The sequence below is a fragment of the Suncus etruscus genome, chromosome 14 (assembly GCF_024139225.1).
Source record: "Suncus etruscus isolate mSunEtr1 chromosome 14, mSunEtr1.pri.cur, whole genome shotgun sequence".
In the NCBI taxonomy this organism is placed as follows: Eukaryota; Metazoa; Chordata; class Mammalia; order Eulipotyphla; family Soricidae; genus Suncus; species Suncus etruscus.
Window position 1 is genome coordinate 67896790 of NC_064861.1, and position 22388 is coordinate 67919177.

At 48.4% G+C, this 22388-nt stretch overlaps 1 protein-coding gene across 1 annotated transcript in view; it reads right to left on the reverse strand.

Annotated features, from left to right (window-relative positions):
• Positions 1-3653: 3653 nt before the first annotated feature.
• Positions 3654-22388, reverse strand: part of GLG1 (golgi glycoprotein 1) — a 111365-nt gene continuing 92630 nt past the window's right edge. Inside the window, exons 17-26 of the mRNA XM_049786335.1 lie at positions 21715-21832; positions 20307-20399; positions 13844-13981; positions 12625-12748; positions 11880-12022; positions 9962-10063; positions 8669-8776; positions 8252-8372; positions 6909-7015; positions 3654-4759 (exon numbers count right to left, since the gene is read on the reverse strand). Coding sequence (XP_049642292.1) covers positions 4592-4759; positions 6909-7015; positions 8252-8372; positions 8669-8776; positions 9962-10063; positions 11880-12022; positions 12625-12748; positions 13844-13981; positions 20307-20399; positions 21715-21832 — 1222 coding nt within the window. The 3' untranslated portion in view covers positions 3654-4591. The remainder of the gene's footprint in view (positions 4760-6908; positions 7016-8251; positions 8373-8668; positions 8777-9961; positions 10064-11879; positions 12023-12624; positions 12749-13843; positions 13982-20306; positions 20400-21714; positions 21833-22388) is intronic.

Consider the following 22388-nt stretch of genomic DNA (forward strand, 5'->3'; position numbering starts at 1 on the left):
CATCTCAGTGCACAGTAGCTACGTTGTCCGCGCAGCTCAAGTGCCAAGCCTTGGGGTAATGGTGGTGAGCAACATTTATTGCGTCCGAGGTCACTGAGACATCAGTTTGAGGTTCAAGAGTCCTGGACAGAGGCTGGGGCTGAGACTCTGAGCCCTGTCTTCAAGTGCTATGGGAGCCGATGCTAGTTTAACTTGTTTTGGGCCACACCCGGCGGCACTCGGGTTATTCCTGGCTCTGCACTCAGAAATTATTCAGGGGATCACATGAGGTGCCAGGGACCAAACCCACGTTGGCCACAGGCAAGACAAATGTCCTACCCGCTGTGCTATCACTCTGGCTCCCAGAGCTGATGTTAAACTGAGCTCATTAGACCTTGTTTCCCAATACCATGGGTTTGGTGCACACTTAATCCAAGGCGCACTGAATTCTTGGTGTGAATTTTATGAGCTATCTTGCATGACAGAACATGGGAACCTTTGATAATGCGTGTACAGCTCCAGCCAGGACAGTGTGTTCACTGGGTTCAGGGGGCCAGACCCTGCCCTGGACAACTGGCCACGGCGCATGACAGCTCCTAACTCACACCCCGGCAAAGATCAGCTTTGCTACGAGGTGATGTGAGGACCAAGTGTCCAGCAGCTGCTGACCCCAAGGACTGGAAGAGAACCCTTCTACCCACAGCCCGAGTGTGGAGCACCCCCATGTCACTTCTGCAGTCCCCCTTCTATACTCTTCTTGACCCTGTAAGCCCAGATCCTAGCCCTCCCATACTCCCTCACCGAGCCCCCAGAAGTGTCACAAGCAGTGATAGTGCTCGCCTCTCTAGGGGCACCCGCCCAGTCACCACAGAGCAGATTTAACAAGTAAAACCCTGCAAACTCTTTATTAAATTCTCCCATTTCTTCTGTACAGAAAAAAATGCACATTAAGTTCAGAATCTCAGTAACATCTCAAAATTACACAGCATGAACATGTAAAAACAAGAAACTGCCAGGATTTTACACATAGAAAGGAAAACCATTTACAAAAGAGGCTCGGTAATTTCGCTTTCCTTTTTCTCTCCTTTAAAAAAAAAGTTCAAGGCCCCAGACCTCACAGAGTCAGCGAGGGCTGGGCCTGTACCCTACCTGGACTGACTTGTCCAGGGACATTGTGCTGGGACAGTTGTCCCTGGTACCATTCTCCACTGCAGCTGACATGGGTACCTATTTCCAAACCTGCACTTCTAGCCCGGCCATGCTGGGCTCTGGGATCCAGGAGAGGGGTTGTGCATGGAGAGGCACTAGGGGGTGAGTGGACTCCTAGCCCAGCAGCACAGACCCCCAAACCCCACTGTGCGTGTTGGACATGGTGGCGGAGGTGGTGGAAGAACAAGCAGCAGATGGCCCCATTTATAATGGTCTTGTTGACCCTAAGTCCTCATCACCCCAAGGCTCCCAGGGGTTTGCCGTCTCATTGGCTGTTTCACATCTGGGCCGCTAGGGGGCTTGGCCTTGCACTGGTCTCCCCATGTGTGTTTGATTCACAGGAGGGTGGAGGGACAGGACAGAATGAGCCCAAGGGAAGTGGGGGATCAGGAGAGATGTAGCCTGTCCCCTATGGCTCAGAGACACGTAGGGCACAGCTTGTGCAGCAAAAGCTGGCTTTGACGTGCTCAAAGACAAAGATCAGGGAGCATACTGATCTGCAGTTTCCCAAATTCTAGGGACCAGAACACATACTAAATGCAAGATCTAAGAGCCATATCTTTGTTCTAAGCTGAATATATCTGTGTGTGTGTATGTGTGTGTTATTTGTATGTACACAGCTTCCTAAGTGCCTCTCTCAACATTCTTCTCCCTTTCTGCTCACTGTCATATGTGGAAAAGACAGAAATGGGATTGGGAGTTCCCTCCCCCTCCCCATGAGTTACTCCATGGGCAACAGGAGACAGTGAGATTCTTCTTCAGGGTAAGGTGATGCGGAAGGCCCTGCCCATCTAGAGAAACCACTTGGGAGGCCACATTGTCTTCAACCTGGGAGTCTCCTTATCAGGGGAGCCTTAGAGAAGATTCCTATCACATTTTGTAGGAAGGCGCCGCCTCTCTTCTGCCTTGCTCTGTCCCAACAAGGCTGCAGTGAAGCCAAGTCAGCGCCTACTCCCATGGCAGAATTTGCACAGACAAGGACACTGGCTCACAAAGAGCTGCCGAACCACCTAGCTGCAGAGGGACGTCACAGGGGTGCCAAGGGACACAGGCAGAGGCTGTGCTGTCAGGGAACAGTTAGGCCCTGGCTGGGAGTGTCCCCATGTCAGTGTAGCTCATGGCCCAAGAAGAAGGGCTCAACCACATGGGAGTATTTTGAGAGGCAGTGAGTCTAGTTCCCAGTTTGTCCAGTCCTTGGCCTTCCCATGCCACCAACCTTCGCTGTGCACATGGTGGAGAAGTGGTGACCCCAGGCCACTGAGGGACCTGCTACTACTGAAACTGTCTCCAAGTGTAGGGAGCAAAGCCCTCACCTGCTGCCTGTGTTGATCAGGAATGAGACAGCAAGAGACATCCAGGCCCAAGTCCTCACTGCCACCGTGCGGACTTGATTTCTCCTACAGGTGACTGTCCCTGGTCAACAGTAGGGCCTGAGGGCATTTGGAGAGTTTAGGTGACAAGGAACACGCTGAGAATACTCAGCTGTCCTGACACCGGTTTGAGTTGAAGGATGAGATGTTTTGTTGCAACAAATACTTCCGAGATTCTGCTGGTTCTGGTCTTTCCAAAGGCGATGAATGTTTTAAGAAACAGGCTCATGACAAGCCTCCAGACCGACTGCAGCTAATGGACACAGTGCTGAGTTTCTCTCTGTCAAGGAAATGTACCAGAATAATGAGCGAGACACCAGGGCTGGATGGTCTGAGTGCGTCTCAGAGGTGAACAAGAGCCGCCCTCCTGTCAGTCACAGCACACGGTACTGGGGCTGTTCTGCGAGACACCCTGGTTTTCCATGTAAAGCCTTGGCAGTACCTGGCATGCAGGTGGAGCCCAGATGCTTACTTGGATCAGCTGCAGGGAGTGGGGAGGTGTCGCTCAACACACCGAGTTTCAAGTTTTCCAAGACTAAAGAACCCCAAAACAATTGTTGAGGATCCTCACAAATGACCAAGAGGATCACAGCAGGGACATACTCTAGGCTTCCAGACCCCTCATGTGGCCTCCAGGGAAGGGAGCAAAGAGCAAGAAAAGGAAACCACAATTTTCCAACAAAAAAGTCAGCTAAGACAGGGAGTAACAGGACTGAGGGTAACATTAAGGGAGACAGGACAGGCAGAGGCAGGCAGGCGATCGGGCGGGCACACGAATTGCGTGGACGGTTGTAGGCACGTGATTTATAATACTCTGGCTGTCTAACAGGTTAATAAAATATATATTATATAAATATACCCCCTGTACATGCCGCCCTCTCTGATTGCCCCAGCCTGGTGCCTGCATCCCTTCCTCTGCCTCTCACGGGCCTCTTTGCACTCGGGGGACACGAGAGGGCGCCCAGGTCATATATTGCTTCCATGAAGTTTCGGTTCTGGCACGATCGACCCTTGGGTCTGGTCAAGCCCAAGCCCATTGCAAGGGGGAAGAAGGGTAGGGAGTGTCTGCTGCAAACGGACAGAAGGGAGAGAATGGAGACGCCTCTGTCTTTAATGTAATAGTTTTCCGCACAGAGGTACAGAGATGAGCAGGAAGGCGGCTTCGGGCCATGAAAGGCCAGTGGGCATCCAGAGACCCTTACAGCTTCCTGCTCTGACCCTGCTCAAGTGGCTAGACAGCTGCTCCTCCAGCTCCTGCACCGAAGTCAGTCTCTGCCCCTGCTCCCAGTGTTTGCCAGCTCCCAACTCCTAGCGCCAGTGCCCACAGAGGCCACCAGAGTGTGACCCATATGGGCCCGAAAAAGGGGCAGCTCATACTTCTGACCCTCCTGGCCCTGGCCATGTGGATGGGAGAGGCGCATGCGGGACGTCGCTGAGGTGAGGGGTCTCAGCTGGAGGAGACAGGGGGCGCAGAAAGCCTCGTTGGTAGAGCGGAAGCAAACAGGACCCAGAGCTGGTCAAATCCACGCCCTCCTGTCCCTGGGTGATTCTGAGAAACAAGCACGACTTCCGTCACAGCACACTGAAGGTGAGTCTCCCCTGGAAGTCCTGCCTTTGTGGTCCAGTCACACGGAAGAGGCTCCCCTGCCCACGCCACACCTGGAGATGTGTCACTATATACAATTCCCCCCTTCTCTTTAAAAATTTTCTTTTTTGGGGGGGTTGCTTTTTAAAAAAAAAATCGCTTCAGTTGCAGGTCAGATGAGTTGGCTTTGGAAGTACTGGTGGCTCCATCGGCACGAAACTCACGGCTGTGGGCACCGGGCCCGAGTTTGCCAATGTGGCAGCTGTACAGGTGGTGGTGGCCGCCACAGACACATGGACAGGTGTCAGGGCGGCACGCGGGTACCTGCTGTTCTAATGGGGCGCTGGTGGCACTTCTTCGAGAACGGGGTGCGTGGGGAGGACACTATACAGGAGGGCTGTACACACGGGGCGCTGGGCAGGTCGCTCCTTGGGCGCCCAGGGCAGCTCTACCTGTCCTTGAGCTCGCGTGTCACCCGCTTGGTGATGCGTCCGCACATGAGCCCAACCAAGAACAGGATGCAGATGCTCCCGCTGATGACCGACAGAATGTAGTTCTTGGAGGGCGACGTCATCACTTGCATGGCGAGGTCAGAGAAACCGTCGGCGGGGGCCACCTGAAAGGACAAGCCGCAGTGTCATCCTCCTGGGAAGCTGCACCGCACACATGTTCTCTGGAGGGGGGGCGGCGGGCAGGGGCAGGTGGCTCTCACTCCTGGCCAGGCTAACGCAGAAGACTCAGAGAGATGGAAGCACAGAGTGGGGACGAGGGGAGCGCTGACTCAGGGACACTCCCACCCTACACTGTCAGGCCCAGGTGTGCTCAGAGGTTATTGGCTCTGCGCTCAGGAATCACTTCGGCAGGTCTCAGGGGATTGAACCTGGGTTGGTAGTGTGCAAGGCAAAAGCCCTCCCCACTGTGCTATGACTCCAGCCGCAAGTTCATCGTGTTTTCGGTCATCGGTTGCCCCACAATTCTCAAGTGCTCTCTCCAGGGCAGATAAACGGCCCCCAGCAGGAGGATTGGGGGAACTGAGTAACCTGCACAGTCCCTGTGAATGGTGATAGACTTTGTTCTTTTTTTTGTTTGTTTGTTTTTTGGGTCACACTTGACAGCGCTCAGGGGTTACTCCTGATTCTTTTTTTTTTTTGGTTTTTGGGTCACACCCGGCATTGCTCAGGGGTTACTCCTGCTGTCTGCTCAGAAATAGCTCCTGGCAGGCACGGGGGACCATATGGGACACCGGGATTCGAACCAACCACCTTTGGTCCTGGATCAGCCGTTTGCAAGGCAAACACCGCTGTGCTATCTCTCCGGGCCCTCCTGATTCTACGCTCAGAAATCACTCCTGGCAGGCACGGGGGTGGGAGGGAAGAGCATATGGGATGCCGGGATTCGAACCACCGACCTTCTGATTGCAAGGCAAACGTCTTACCTTCATGCTATCTCTCCGGCTCCAACTTTGTTCTTCCTGCTACTGCCTTTGTAAGCAGAAGCCAGCACTGGGACTGTCCTGTTTCCCCCAACTTCCCTCACTCACTGCTCTAGTCCATGGGACATTGTGCAAAACTGAGACTGGCTGAGGACTTGTAGATACTTGCTCATCAATGGACCTAGCATGTGCAGACACGTATTCATCATATTCTGCTTCTGAAACACTAAGGGATTGAACCCATGGCCTCACCCATACAAGGCAACTGCTGAGATACAATCCTATCACCAGGTGTTTCTGGGTCATTCCTGGTGGGCTCAGGGGACCCTCTAGGGTGCAGGGGATTGAATCTGGATTGCTATGGTGTGAAGGCAAATGCCCTCCCGATGGTGTTGTTTCTTTGGCCCCCACTGTGGACTTTTTTCTCCTCAGCACCGTTCCCACCGTGAACTTTTCTTCGGGTTGAAGCACATCTGGTGGTGTTATGGGTTACTGCTAGCTTTGCACTCAGAAATCACTCCTGGAAGGCTCAGGGAGACCATATGGGATGCTGGGAATCGAACCCGGGTCGGCTGGCTGCCTGCAAGGCAAACTCCCTACGTCCTATGCTATCACTCTGGCCCCCACTGTGGACTTTTTTAAGTCCAACCAATGTCACGCCCAATTTTGCTCTCTGCTTTCTCACCTGGAAGAATCAGGGCTCAGAGGTCACCCAGGTGCATGGGAGCCAGGTACCTGGGAAGGGGCATCATGATTGGCAATGCTCACCCCTTAACCCAAACAGAGCAGGGAGAATGGGATTTCATGAATCGAGCAACGCTGCTTCCATGGGAAAGCAGTGGAGTTACTGAAGCTTTGAAGCAGCAGGAAGCAGAGGAGAGAGCCCAGCCAGACCGGTGTCTCTGCTCCCTGAAATGAGTCTGCCTAGAGACTGATGTAGGTAGCAACCACATTCCTGACCGTGCTGCCATCTCTCTGCCTACATTCCTCCATGCTTCAGGCTGCTCTAGTCTTACAAATTCTAAGCTCAAAAGGAAAACAAATTCAAGACGGAAGCGGCTGGATTTTCTTCTTTTCCCGTCTGGGTGACCGTGGTGCAGACTGGAGGTTTGTCTGGACACACCCTTCTGCAGTGGACTCAGGTAGGGGAGGCAGAGAGCGCCCCACGTGGCAGAGTGTGTGTGTGTGTGTGTGTGTGTGTGTGTGTGTGTGTGTGTGCAAGCTTTCCTGTGTGTGTGTGTGTGTGTGTGTGTGTGTGTGTGTGTGTGTGTGTGTGTGTGCAAGCTTTCCTGGGGGAGACCCACACAATGAAGGGAAGAGGATGTGTCTGTACCTTGGCCGCATAGCTCCACATTTCAATGCGGTCATTGAGGCGTTTCTTGCACTCGGGCTGTAATCGTACCCGCTTATCCTCCAGCGCCTCCATGAGACAAGACATTTCTGAGGAAGAACAGAAGAGTCTGTGTAAGGGACAGAGACTGGGCTGGAAGCAGAGAGAAGGGGGTTGGGTGAATGGGGGCTTGAGAATAGTGTTTTCGGGCAAACACGATCCCACCAGGAAAACTACTTTTTTTTTTTTGGGGCCACACCCGTTTGACGCTCAGGGGTTACTCCTGGCTATGAGCTCAGAAATCGCCCCTGGCTTGGGGAGACCATATGGGACGCCGGGGGATCGAACCGAGGTCCGTCCTACGCTAGCGCTTGTAAGGCTTTACCTTACCTCTAGCGCCACCTTCCCGGCCCCGGAAAACTACTTTTTGAATACAACATCTAAAAACATGAGATTCACTTTATCCAAAGGCCTGGCTGTCCAGACTGGCTCTGAAAACTTTAATTTTTCTAAAATTTGACCCACAGGACCATCTGAAGCTATTAACTATTTGTCTGAGCCATACTCCTTAGTGCTGAGGGTCTATTCCCAGCTCTGAGCGCAGAGTGCCTGCTGATGGTGAGGCTCCCGGGAGGTGCTGGGAATCTAGCCTTCACAACTTCTGCTAGACTCTCTGGTATAAACTTTCCTTCTTTGGTTTTTGAGCCATACCTGGTGAGGTTCAAGGGGTCACTCCTGGCTCTGTACTCAGGAATAATTCCTAGCAGGGCTCCAGAAATCATGGGATTCCAGAGACTCACTGGCCTTATTCACTATACTATCTCTCTGGCCCTGAGGTCTTAGCCCTTGTGCTATCCCTGGTACAAATTGTTCTCATTCCCTCATTCCCTATCTTTGTTTGTGGGCCATACTTAGCTCTGCATTCAGGACTCACTCCTGGTGGGCTTGGGCAACCAACCACATGGAATGCTAGGGATCATACTCAGGCCAGTGCTGTGTAAGTACCCTCCTTGCTCTACTATCACTCCGACCCCCCCCTTTCCCATTCTTGTCAGGTAGGTCTAGCTCAGAAGCTAGGAACCTGTGTCCTGAGAGATCAGTGAGCCTCTGGAGAGGCTGATGGGGGTTGGACAGCTGGACAAGCACAAGGGGTAAAGGGGTGTGATGATGGCGCAGACCTTAGCTTTTTGGCAGCACTGCTCAACTTTCCCTCCTACACATCTTTAGGTGAGGGCCGGCGAGGTCAGCGAAAGCCTATTAGATGTTTGTTAGAAAGGCCCTGGCCCCATCTCAGTATGGCCCAAGGAGGCAGCGTGTGTGGGGTCCACATGGGCATGACAACTTACGGCGGCCACGGCCAGGGGTGATGGCAGCGCAGTGGTGTTTGATGTCCAGGGCACAGGCTGTGTGAAGCACTGGGTCCACAAAGATGTCAGCTTTGCTCTCCTTCAGCATGTTCAGCACCTCCTAAGAGGGGAAGAGCAGTGTAGAGGGCTCAGAGGACACAGACCCTACAACCTGGCTGGCCACACCAACACCCAGCATGCATGATCCTGTCCCCACTATAATAATAGAAGCAAAAGGATTAGAAGGAGGAAGAGTCATGGGTAATTAAGGGTCCAGAGTCAGCCAACTTTGGTGAGAAAGGTCATCACAGAACTCAGGAAATGAAAGAACAGATTTTATTTCTAATACGTGCCGATGGAGTACTGAAAAGGAAAAGATGAAGAGGGCAGATGGAGGAGAAGGAAGGATGCTGTTACCTTTTTACATATTTCTGTTTTGATTTTGAGCAGGTTGACTTTGAGGCACTCCTCCACCTGCCCCGTCTGCTCCTGGGCTGCCGCCTCCTCCGCACAGAGACTGGAGATCTGCCCGAGGAGACACCACGTCACATTCCCATGGGCTCAGGCCCCCCAGGGTGCCGACCCCTACGCAGTGTCTCATCGAACTGTGGCATGGGGTATGGAGGTCGTGTGCTACTCTAGAACTGATTTACAGCCAGGAACCTGGAACTTGAATGCCTGACCCTCGGCTGTCAGCCCCAAGAGCTGAGTCCATCTGGTCCAGGGCCAAATACCAAATCCAATGTGACACACTGCAGAGGTGGGGCTCAACCAGACATGCAACGTGATTGTGTGTGTGTACATATAGATACAGACACACACACAAAATATGGCCCACAGCTGAATAAGTTCTAACGTTAGGCCAGGACTGCAACTTGTCTTGCATGTGTGAGGCCCAGGGATTGATCCCCAGCAATGTCACTAAATAAGAACAAGTAAAATAGAATCTAACATTGACCTTCTTTGAGCAGCCTTATGAGGTTCTTGGAAACAACTTTCAGAGAAATAAATAATTTGAAGAAATAATCCCCAAATATGAATACAGGTTCAGAAGGATTTCAACATGGTCTTTTCTAGCTAGAAAATAAAAATGTTTCCAAAAAATACACTTTTTTCCCCTTTTACGGGGGACAGGGGGAAAGGCAGGCTACTATCTCGTCCCCACAGTGGTGCTCAAAGGCTGGTGAATTGATGCTTGTTTCTTTTTGGCAAGTCTGGGAGGTAGATCTGGGTTGGCCATGAGAATAAGAAATATCTCTGCCGACAAATAATAAAGGAATAATTCTGTTTTAAAAAAAGCAGGAGGGCCGGAAAGATAGCACAGTGGCAAGGTGTTTGACTTGGATGCAGAAGACAAGGGATGAATCCGGATTTGATCCCTGGTAACCCATATAGTCCCCTAAGCCTGCCAGGAGCAATTTCTGAAGGCAGAGCCAGGCGTAACCCTTGAGCGCCTCTGGGTGTGCCCCCCTCCCCCCAAAAAAGGCAGCAGGGGCAGAGCAATAGTGCAGCAGAGAGGGCGTTTGCCTTGCACTTGGGTCAAGCTGGGTTCAATCCCCAGTATCATAGGGCCCACCGAGCCCACCAGGAATGCTTCTCGAGTGCAGAGTCAGGAATAACACCTGAGCACTGCTGGGTGTGGGCCCAAAACTAAGAACAAGAAGCCAACTTCCCTACCAGATGCCACCCCAATTCCATACCGGCTCCTACCTCATCTGAGCAGTGCAGCTGGAGCTGAGGGTCTAGCCGATAATCAAGAGCAGACTCTTGGATAATAATCCGGATCTGGTCTTCACAGTCTGAGGAGAGCCGCTACATGTGATGGAGAGAACACACCAGCAAGTGAGAAGAGAGAAAAAACACTAGAGTGTGGCCTTTTCTCTGCTGAGCCTGCCTACACTTCAAGGACTATAACCTCTTCAGGACCCACACCCCTGAATTCCATTTCTGCACATTTTAAGAAGCAATCTACAGCCTTGCCAATGGAGTAATTTTGCAGTACACCCCATATTTACAGAAATCAAGATGGCTCCTCTAATAATCTAAAAAGTAGGAAACAAATAGGTATCCTCTCAAATAAGAAGTTTAGAGTAGAATTATGGAAAATGTTCAGGGAGCTCAAAAAAAAGCATCGATAAACTTTTTTTTTTTTTTTAATTTCTTTTTATTTTATTTTATGTTTTTTTGGTTTTTGGGCCACACCCGGCGGTGCTCAGGGGTTACTCCTGGCTGTCTGCTCAGAAATAGCTCCTGGCAGGCACGGGGGACCATATAGGACACCGGGATTCGAACCAACCACCTTTGGTCCTGGATTGGCTGCTTGCAAGGCAAACGCCGCTGTGCTATCTCTCCGGGCCCAGCATCGATAAACTTGACGAGCAAAATTAAGCATCAAGGAGATTTGTCGGGCCCAGAGAGATAGCACAGTGGCGTTTGCCTTGCAAGTAGCCGATCCAGGACCAAAGGTGGTTGGTTCAAATCCCGGTGTCCCATATGGTCCCCCATGCCTGCCAGAAGCTATTTCTGAGCAGACAGCCAGGAGTAACCCCTGAGCACCACCAGGTGTGGCTCAAAAACAAAAAAAAAAAGAAGATTTGTCAACTGAAATTAGAAATTTTCACACTGAACAAACAGTTCAGAAAAACTGAGCTTACCGGGGCCCTTATTCCTAGCCTGAGGAGTGCTGGGAGGCTTGGTAGGCCCCCAGCCGTCCTTGTCTTTTTCCCCTGACTCCAGGCCTTCCTTGGGTGCCAGCTCAGATGGCCAGAAGTGGGTTCAGGTGGACTCTTAGTGGTCCTCAGGTTCCCCCCTCCCTCCGTACTCCAGGGGGGAGGTGCATGGGGAGGAGGGCGGGCAGACATTTGGCTTCCGATTTCCTCCTTGATTCTGGAGACCAGCTCTTGCCAGGTATAGGGTTTTTCTCCCCTGGACTTCAGTCTTTCCCTGGGCACCGGTCTAGGTGGACTCTATAGGGGTCAACAGGCTTTCCCCCTATCTCTCCCTACACTAATGGGAATGTGCTCTGGAAGGAGGGCAGGCTGTTCTAGCACTGGTTTATGTTGGGACAGTCAGTGGAAATTTTTTCTTTGTTTTCATATTGATAGTAATGTGTGCATATATTCTATATATCCATAATATCCATCTTGTATTGGGACCTTGATACTGCCCTACAAAGCTCATTTCTAATATTTTACTGCCTCAGTCCCAACCCTTACTTCCCCCCATCCTCCCATGTAGGTGCAGCTACTGACATGAAGCTCACCACATAGAGTGATAAGTGCAGTTAGAGAAATAACTACACTGAAAACTATCATAACAATGTGAATGAATGAGGGAAAAAGAAAGCCTGTCTCAGTACAGGTGTGGGTGGGGTGGGGAGTAGGTAGATCTGGGAAATTGGTGGTGGGAATCCTGCACTGGTGAAGGGGGGTGTTCTTTACATGACTGTAATCATACAACCACAATTATACTTGTAATCACGGTGTTTAAATAAATATAATTAAAAAAACAAAACAAAACAAAACAGAGTGTGGAAGGTGTGAAAAGGATCGAAGGAAGTGAAGTGAGAGGAAAGTATCAGGCCGAGGGACTGTGTTGTAACTCCCTTGTGGGGCACCTGGGGGCTTACCTGGTCAGCATATCTCAGCTTCAGACAGGAGATGACTTGGCCTTCCAGCTCCGAGTCATCCTTGGCCTTCGTCAGGATCCCGTGACAAAATTTCGGGATGTCTGCTTTACAGGCCTTCCTCAGCACAGGGTTTAAGCGATAATCTGGAGAGAAGGGTAAAAACAGTTAGACATGCCACCCACCAGGACTCAGCGTTCTTAGAGATCCACCTTCCAAATAGGGGTACATTCGCCAATGACAGAATAAACCACCAATTTTCACCTGTGAATGTATTTTACAGGTCAAAGGAGGGAGAGCAGCTGTGAGACCCAGGAATCCAGCTCTGTGGGGTCCTAAAGGGTCTCATGGCACCAGACTCAGTGGTCTGTGCAAAGACCAAGTGGACCACAGCCAGCATTAGAAGGGATCAGAAAACTCACGAGGTCTCACCTCATTTCCTGTTACAAAACCCATGTATTCTAGGGCCACATGCGTGGGGGGAGTCTAGCAACTCTAGGCCTTTAAGGCACTGGAGCCTAACTATCACCAACTCAGGAAACATCTGCTGTCTCAGTATCCCCTAATCCCCTGATGAGTCCCTTCTTCCAGGTGATCTTCAAAGGAGCAAAAGAGGATCCATCCAGACAGTGGCATTAAACTTTGTGCAGGCAACAAAGCCCGTGTTTCTGTTTCTGTTTTGTTTTCTTTCAGTTTATGGTTTTGGGGCCCACAACCCCATGGTGCTCGGGCCACTCCCAGAAGTTACCTGTGTTTTGGGTGATTTGGCGCTTGGTTATCATTTGTTTACATTTAGGGTCCATCAATTCGCTGTTTTTATTCTGCTTTAAGCACTGCAACATGGTTTTGGAATCTGCCTCTGGACAAAATCTCTGCAAAGAAAGAAAGATTTTGCTATTAACTGGTAGGGGTGTCTCTCTCTCCCTCTGTCTCCATATCACCCTTGCTGTGGAGACTGCCCACCCATAGCCTGGAAACTGTAGGAGACAGAATCCCTTGAAGGTGCCTATTGCTGTTTCCCTTGCGGAAGGACACAGTACATGAGATGTACAGGAAACAGTGTCCGGCACTTCCCACCTGCAGTCTCCACTTTCTGCTGGTCCTGGGAGTCTTGTGCCAGAAACAGCATGCTGGAACAAACAATTCTGCACTGAGCCCCTTACCTCACCCATTCCTGAGCAGGTACCTCACATTTATGTCTACCATGTCTCCCCCACACCCTTCCACCTGCTATTTTTCACAGGACTGATTCCCCTCCCTGAATGGCTGCCCTTCAGGACATTGTGCCTTCAAGAGTTTCAGCAGGGGGCCAGAGACCCGACAGGTCAATCCATCCAGTCCCAGTGGGGAAAGAAAGGAATACCTGACCCACTGGGTCAACAAGGCCTGGGCTGTAGACGAGCAGAGCCCGTGGTGCTAGTGACCCAAGAGTCAGACACCCATTTTGGGTGAGTCTCAAATCCACCGGGCTCCTGGTTTGCCTTGCATGGGACAAACTCTGGAAACATGGGAGACTGGAGTTGGCCTTCCCAGGAACAACACCTGCCCCCAAACAGGCCTGGTATTCCTGACGCTGACCTGGAGCTCAGCTCCATATAACAGACATCCTGATGCTCTGAGAGGAAGAGAGGACAGTGGATTCTGATGTTCTGAGAGTTGGATACAGCAAACCTGGGTGGGACTCACAGCCAAACAAGTTCCTGGGTGATACTGAGGCTACAGGTCTAGGGGTTGTGTTCTGAGCATGTGTGAACATCCTCTGGAATCTTTAGGAGTTACTCCTGGCTCCACGCTCAGAAATCGCTCCTGGCAGGCTTGGAGGACCAGATGGGATGCTGGGATTCGAACCATCGTCCTTCTGCATGCAAGGCAAACGCCCTACCTCCATGCCATCTCTCTGACCCTCTTTGGACATTTCTATTGGTCTGACTCACGCTGAGCTCTGACCCCCGGCTTGGAACCTTCACCTTTATCATTTGCTTGCAGACCCTCATGAGTGTGTAGTCGAGTTCTGGGTCCATCATCTCCGTCTCCTGCAGCTTGAAAACTTTCTGGTGGCAACGGGTGCTCAGCTGCTTCTTATTCTCTTTCAGGCACTCAATGATCTAGGCCGCAAGACATAGTAGCAGCACAAATTACTGAGTTGAGAAATTACTTGAGGAATACAATGACATTGAGTAGTACAGAGAGAAAGAGAGAGAAAGCACAAAGGGTTAAAGCCATAGCACATCGGGGACGGCATCTGCCTTGCATTGCAGGAGTAATCTCTAAGCGCCACCAAGTGTGGCCCCCTGTCATCATATACTTTAAAAAAAATCACTTTATAGGGCCTGAGAGATAGCACAGCAATAGGGTGTTTACTTTGCATGCAGCCCGCCAGGGAGGGACCTGGTTTGATACCAGGCATTCCAATTGGTCCCCCGGGGGCTGGCGAGGTGGCACTAGAGGTAAGGTGTCTGCCTTGCAAGCACTAGCCAAGGAAGGACCTCGGTTCGATCCCCCGCGTCCCATATGGTCCCCCCAAGCCAGGGGCAATTTCTGAGCACTTAGCCAAGAGTAACCCCTGAGCATCAAATGGGTGCGGCCCAAAAAACCAAACAAACAAACCAAACCAACAAACAAAAAACCAATTGGTTCCCCAGCCTGCTTGGGGCAATTTCCAAGTGCAGAGCCAGTAGTAACCCCTGAGCACAATGGGTGTGGCCCAAGAACCAATCATCAATAAATTAAGTTAAAAAAAAATCACTTTACTTTTTTACCTTCACCTTTCCTGAGTTAATTAGTACCTTAATTATATGAGCCCCGACCCCCCTCAGGTGATTTATTTCAAACTGGCTAATAAAAGTGGCAGGGAAAAGCAGAAGAAAAAGAAGCTTGGATGGCTCCAGAAGAGCCAAGATGCTGCTCAAAAGGCCCTGGCCAAAAAAAATACACCTTTTACTGTGATTCCTTCTGATTTCTTGTGAGAAACTGCAAACTAAGACACACATCCCTCTCATTTGCCCGAACAGGAACCTGAACACCATTCAAACCTAATAGTATCAAAACAGATAATGACCAACTTTTCAATCTTTTGTGGAGGGTGGGGGGGGGCCACACCCAAGTGATGCTCAGGGGTTACTCCTGGCTATGCGCTCAGAAATCGCTCCTGGCTTGGGGGACAGTATGGAACGCTGGGTATGAAATCCAGGTCTGTCCTGGGTCAGCCAGTGCAAGTCAAATGCCCAACAATGCACTATCGCTCTGGCCCCAACTTTTTTTTTTTTTTTTTTTATTTTATTTTTATCTTCATTTTTTTTTTTTAATTTTTTTTTTATTTAAATACCTTGATTACATACATGATTGTGTTTGGGTTTCAGTCATAAAAGGAACACCACCCATCACCAGTGCAACATTCCCATCACCCAAGTCCCAAATCACCCTCCTCCCCACCCAACCCCCGCCTGTACCCTAAACAGGCTCTACATTTCCCTCATACATTCTCAATATTAGGACAGTTCAAAATGTAGTTATTTCTCTAACTAAACTCATCACTCTTTGTGGTGAGCTTCCTGAGGTGAGCTGGAACTTCCAGCTCTTTTCTCTTTTGTGTCTGAAAATTATTATTACAAGGGTGTCTTTCATTTTTCTTAAAACCCATAGATGAGTGAGACCATTCTGCGTTTTTCTCTCTCTCTCTGACTTATTTCACTCAGCATAATAGATTCCATGTACATCCATGTATAGGAAAATTTCATGACTTCATCTCTCCTGACAGCTGCATAATATTCCATTGTGTATATGTACCACAGTTTCTTTAGCCATTCATCTGTTGAAGGGCATCTTGGTTGTTTCCAGAGTCTTGCTATGGTAAATAGAGCTGCAATGAATATAGGTGTAAGGAAGGGGTTTTTGTATTGTATTTTTGTGTTCCTAGGGTATATTCCTAGGAGTGGTATAGCTGGATCGTATGGGAGCTCGATTTCCAGTTTTTGGAGGAATCTCCATATCGCTTTCCATAAAGGTTGAACTAGACAGCATTCCCACCAGCAGTGGATAAGAGTTCCTTTCTCTCCACATCCCCGCCAACACTGTTTATTCTCATTCTTTGTGATGTGTGCCATTCTCTGGGGTGTGAGGTGGTATCTCATCGTTGTTTTGATTTGCATCTCCCTGATGATTAGTGATGTGGAACATTTTTTCATGTGTCTTTTGGCCATGCGTATTTCTTCTTTGTCAAAGTGTCTGTTCATTTCTTCTCCCCATTTTTTGATGGGGTTAGATGTTTTTTTCTTGTAAAGTTCTGTCAGTGCCTTGTATATTTTGGAGATTAGCCCCTTATCTGATGGGTATTGGGTGAATAGTTTCTCCCACTCAGTGGGTGGCTCTTGTATCCTGGGCACTATTTCCTTTGAGGTGCAGAAGCTTCTCAGCTTAATATATTCCCATCTGTTAATCTCTGCTTTCACTTGCTTGGAGAGTGCAGTTTCCTCCTTGAAGATGCCTGTAATGTCCTGTAGTGTTTTGCCTATGTGCTGTTCTATATATCTTATGGTTTTGGGGCTGATATCGAGGTCTTTAATCCATTTGGATTTTACCTTTGTACATGATGTTAGCTGGGGGTTGGCCCCAACTTTTTAATCTTTTTATAATGTGTGGCAAATTAAGCAAATTACAGGAATAACTCATAATCCTCAAGGCCAATATATAGTTGAACATATGCATAGGACTCTTAAAACCCAATTATTGGGGGCTAGAGAGAGAGCATGGAGGCAAGGCCTTTGCCTTGCATGCAGAAGGACGGTAGTTTGAATCCTGACATCCCATATGGTCCCTCGAGCCTACCAGGAGCAATTTCTGAGTGTAGAGCCAGGAGTAACCCCTAAGCGGTGCCAGGTGTGACCCAAAAACGAACCAACCAACCAACCAAACAGAAAAAACCAACCCAATTATTGAAAAACATAAAACAGGTAGTGCCTCCACTTGATTTTCTATCCTATCTTTATTTTCTCTAAAAATTCTAAACTTGTCACAGGAGAACCTTATACTGCTGCTAGAAAAACACTTCCAGAAAGACCTACAAGCTCAGGAAACAATTTGCTTATTTGGGTGAAAATTGATAAAGACTGGGTACCAGAAAATTTGACCATTAGAGGAAGAGAATATATATATATTTCTACTCACAACAATCCCAAAGGGAGCCAGAGGGATAGCACAGTGGTAGGGCGTTTGCCTTGCAAGTGGCCAACCCTGGACGAAACTGAATTCTATTCCCTGCATCCCAAATGATCCCCTGAGCACAGAGCCATGAGTAACCACTGAACGTCAGTGGGGGTGGCCCAAAACCTAAATAAATAAATGTGTTTTTTAAAAAACAGTCCCGGTGCCGGAGAGATAACATGGAGGCAGGATGTTTGCCTTGCATGCAGGATGGTGGTTCGAATCCCAGCATCTCATATGGTCCCCCAAGCCTGCCAAGAAGCCAGGAGTAACCCCTGAGCGCTGCCATGTTTAACCCAAAAACCAAAAAACAATAAAAATAAAAAAACAGTCCCCTCCCAAAAAATACGGTTTCCATTACATCTTGTTAGAACTTTTCAACCTTGAATACAGGAATCAAAAAGTAGTCCTTTATTTTCTTTTTGAAAAATTTTTTCTTTTTCTTTTCTATTTATTACTATTCCATATCCTTAATGAGACAGATAATAAGCTAAACTCTGACTACCCCATAATACCCTTTAACATCAGCAGTAAATTGCTAAAAGATAACGTCACCCCAATTCCTAATCTTTCAGAGGTTCAGGTTCATTTATTTTTCTTAGTTTTCAATATCCCCCTGGCATTTTGTTCTAATCAAATAATTGATGTTTCATTTTTTTTTCTTTTTTAGGCTATTTCTATACACCACGTTCATTCAGAAAAATTATCTAATTCTGGTAAGTTTCATACACTGTTATTAGTTTCCTTTTCTAATAAATGTTTCTTTTTCTTTTCTGTTTCCCTGTCCATAGAGTGCCAATCCACCCTTAGAATAAAAGAGTTGCAGCTCTTTTTAATATCCAAAATATACAAGGCACTGATGGAACTTTACAAGAAAAAAAACATCTAACCCCATCAAAAAAATGCGAAGAAATGAACAGACACTTTGACAAAAAAGAAATACAAATGGCTAAAAGGCACATGAAAAGATGCTCCACATCACTAATCATCAAAACAACTATGAGATACCATCTCATGCCTCAGAGATTGGCACACATCACAAAGAATGAGAACAAACAGTGCTGACGGGGATGTGGAGAGAAAGGGTTAGGGTTAGGGTTAGGAATGCCTTCTGGTCCAACCTTTATGGAAAGCGATATGGAGATTCCTCCAAAAGCTGGAAGTTGAGCTCCCATACCACTATAACTCCTAGGAATATATCCTAGGAACACAAAAATACAATACAAAAATCCCTTCGTCACACCTATATTCATTGCAGCACTAGTCACAATAGCCAGACTCTGGAAACAACCAAGATGCCTTCAACAGATGAATGGCTAAAGAAACTGTGGTACATATATACAATGGAATATTATACAGCTCTCAGGAGCAATGAAGTCATGAAATTTTCCTATACATGGATGAATATGGAATCTATTATGCTGAGTGAAATAAGTCAGAGGGAGAGAGATAAACACAGAATGATCTCACTCATCTATGGGTTTTGAGAAAAATGAAAAACATTTGTGTAATGATTCTCAGAGACAAAATAGAGGACTGGAGGGTACAGCTCCCGACATGAAGCTCTCCACAGATTGTTGGGTGCAGTCACAGAAATAATTACACTGAGAACTATCAAAACAAAATGTGACTGAATGAGTGAAGTAGAAAGCCTGTCTAGAGTACAGGCCGGTGTGGGGTGAGGAGGAGGGACACTTGGGATATTGGTGATGGGAATTTTGCACTGGTGAAGGTTTACACAAACACACACACACAGACACACACACACACACACATATATTAAAAATAATCAAGAGGAAAAAAGAAAAAGAGTTGCAGCTCATGTCCAGCCTAGCTGAACCAGCTTGAAATCAGCATCCTCCAAATGTTATCCTAAACCTACAAAGAAATTGGCAACATTCTGACTGCTCTGTGCAGACTGAAGTCATTAATGGCTGCAGCCCTTCAGATATGAATCACTAGACACTTAATCTGAATCTGAACATGTCCTAAAAAACTTTTCTTTATATTAAGACAGGGGGAATTGTTGGAGATCGAGCCCCAGAAAGAGGTTTTCAATTAGAGGATTGAGAGGATTCTCTCTCAATCAAACTGAGAAGCAGTTGCCCTGGGGCAAAAGAACCCAAGCTGGAATCCCGTTGATGAGTTAGTATGCTAGTGGTTGCTATAGGAAAATTCAGATTTTCCAACAGGCTTTGCTTTAAGACCCTTCTTCCTACCTGTTTTGTCCTAGTAAATCCTTCCACAGAAAAAAATTCCCTGTCTGGCCAGAGTTGTTCCTGAGCCACAACAGGAGGAAAGGTGTTTTTGTTACAGTTCCCCTTCCAAAAAAAAAAAAAAAAGCACTAATGGAAAGAAAAGTTCCCAGGCCTGGAGGCCTGATTTGGGAGCATCCCAGTGTTGTCTGACAGGAATTCCAGAAGAAAGGAAAAGGAAGGAAAGAACAATGAAAGAAAAATTTCCTAGAAGATGTGAATCCGAGGCCTGAGAGTCCAGCAGGAAAAAACAACTTCAGAATCACACATGGCTAATTATACCCCAGTAAAATGACAGAGGAACTCAGATGAGGAATCCAGAGGACCTCAGAGACCATGAAGCCATTATCACAAGGATAGAGAGAGCTATGCCCACACCACGAGCAGCAGCTGAGTCAGGAAGAATGAGAGAAATTGCTCATGTACATTTTATTGCATAAGCTCTGGGAAGGGCCTGTTTTGTGTATTTTGAAAGAAGAATCATCCTTAGGGGATTCTTACTTGGCTCTTCATTAAGCATTTCTATGCGACAGGGACAGTAATCTTGAAGGTGCAAAGTCCTGGGAAAGTCAGAAGGCCTTTGAATGCTCACTAGTTGCTGATGACACAGGCCCGGTGGAAGAACAAGAGAACCAGAAAGAGGAAGAAGCATGGTCAGGTAGCAAAGCCAACAGGTGAGGATCTTGGGAAATGCAATGGGGGAGGCCTAGCAGGAAAGATGGAATGAGCAAAAGTGAGGTGCCCGGCATACCAGAGAATCATTTTGTGTTGAGGGGCCACATCTGGCAGTGCTAAGGACTAAATCCTGGTTCTGAACTCAGAAATTACTCCGAGTGAACTTGAGAGACCATCTCAAGCCGAATGTGGTCGGCTATGTGCAAGCCTTCCCCGCTGTTACTACCATTCTGGCTCCAAGAATAATTATTAAAATATTAACCCTCATTGTACTTTGACAACTAAAAATGAGTGCAAGTACCTGGGCATTGCCATACTGAACAGTAGCACAGTAGTTCTTGATGTCACTCTTGCAGGCTTCATACAGGTCCGGTTCCAGGCGAATATCCTCTGTCTGCAGAAGGGACCAGCAGAGAGAGGGGAGCTTGTCTTACACCGGTGTTATTACATGCTTACACCAGTACAGATAGGCAGACTGTATGATTTCACTGAAAGAGCTAGGTTCAAAGATAGAAACTCCCCCCAAATATCAAAACACCTGGAGGAAGGGAGAGTTCTGTTACACCTGGTGTTCAGGGGCTGCTCCTGGAAATGTTGGAGACTGTGCAGTGCCAGCGCCTGCATTCGAAGCAAACTATGCACTTCAGCCTTTTACTCAAAAGCCCCCGAAGCTTTTTACACTAGAGGCCACCTCCAAATTAAAGATAGGCATCACTGGGCCCGGAGAGATAGCACAGCAGCGTTTGCCTTGCAAGCAGCCGATCCAGGACCAAAGGTGGTTGGTTCGAATCCCGGTGTCCCATATGGTCCCCCGTGCCTGCCAGGAGCTATTTCTGAGCAGACAGCCAGGAGTGACCCCTGAGCACTGCCGGGTGTGACCCAAAAACACCAAAAAAAAAAAAAAAGACAGGTATCATTAAGGGCAATCATCATCTAATTGAAACAGACCAAGAAAATCTGGTGACCTTTGGTGACTACAATGTTATCTTGCATATCAGCTTCTCTATAAATCAGTACCATTTGTCAACACTGGAGCCAAAGAGAGAGCACAGCGGTAGGGGTAGGGCGTTTGCCTTGCAAGTGGCTGACCCAGGACAGACCTGGGTCTGTCAATCCCCAACATTCCATGTGATCCCCCAAACCAGGAGCGATTTCTGAGCACATAGCCAGGTATGGTCCAAAAACAAACAAACAAACCGTTCTCAACACTGAGTGAACACACATCTAGCTGTATCCTTGGCATGGTTTGGGCTTAACCTCCAGAGGAAAAGCAAGATATTTCCTCTTCTAGTTCATACAGAGCTGACCCCCCAATACCCTGTGGGCCCCAGTCAAGCTCCTCAGAGCCTGGAGGCTAAGGCTGGATCAGTGAGTGGGCAGAGATTTCCATGTGAGAGTTGGGGGTGGTGGTGGTGGTGCAAGGACTTTCTCTTGCTCTTTCCTGCTTTCCTTTGCCTGTAATAGATGAATCCTGGAAGGAAAGCTTGGCAGCTACAGGCAGCCATGGTGCCTCCGGCCTACTCATTATGGCTCAGGAAGCTGAGAGCCAAGGACAACAGGACAGAAAGACCATTTACCCTTGAGGACTTGGTCCTAGCTCTGCCCACGTGTAGAGTCAGGGATCATGGTGTTCCGACTATACAACAGAGAGCTCCTGTTCCATGCCTATTCTGGCGTTCTAGGCATTACAGCAGTGGCTTGGATCTTACCATCTCCAGCTCCTCCACCCGAAGCTGCCTTCGGCACTTTAAGGATACTCTATGCTCCTTGGCTTCCTGCAGAGTGTCATTGCGCACAGTGGTGCTCAGGCAGATGACCACGTCCACCCTGCAAAAAGAAGAGGGCCAAGGTTGGAGGGCACTGCTTCTCACAACTGAAATGCATCCTTTCCTGAAAGCTGTGCTGTTCCCAAGAGCTCAGAGTAGTGCTAAGTAAATTAAGTCACAGCATGAATGCTGAGGATGTTCCTGCCCAGAGGAGGCCACAGATGGATGTGTGTGAGAACAGTCCAATGCTTGTGTGTTTAGGCACAGGTAAGCAGAGGGCAATAGCACAGCGAGGAGGGCAATCACTTTGCACATGGCCAAACCCAGCTCGATCCCTGGCATCCCACACAGTATCCCAAACCTGCCAGAAGTGATCCTTGAGCCAGGATTAAATCCTGAGCATCTCCAGGTATGGCCCCAAAACAAACCAAAAGACAAAAAACAAATAACTAAGCAGAGAAAAATATTGCTTTTAAGACTGCAAGCTCTGATAACCTTTGACGTCCTTTCCTGAAAGCAAAACCCTAAGCAAAGGAACCTGAGCCATACTTCATTGGGGAGGGCTTTTGTCTTGCACATATCTGACCAGGTTCAATCCCAATATCCCATGTGGTCCC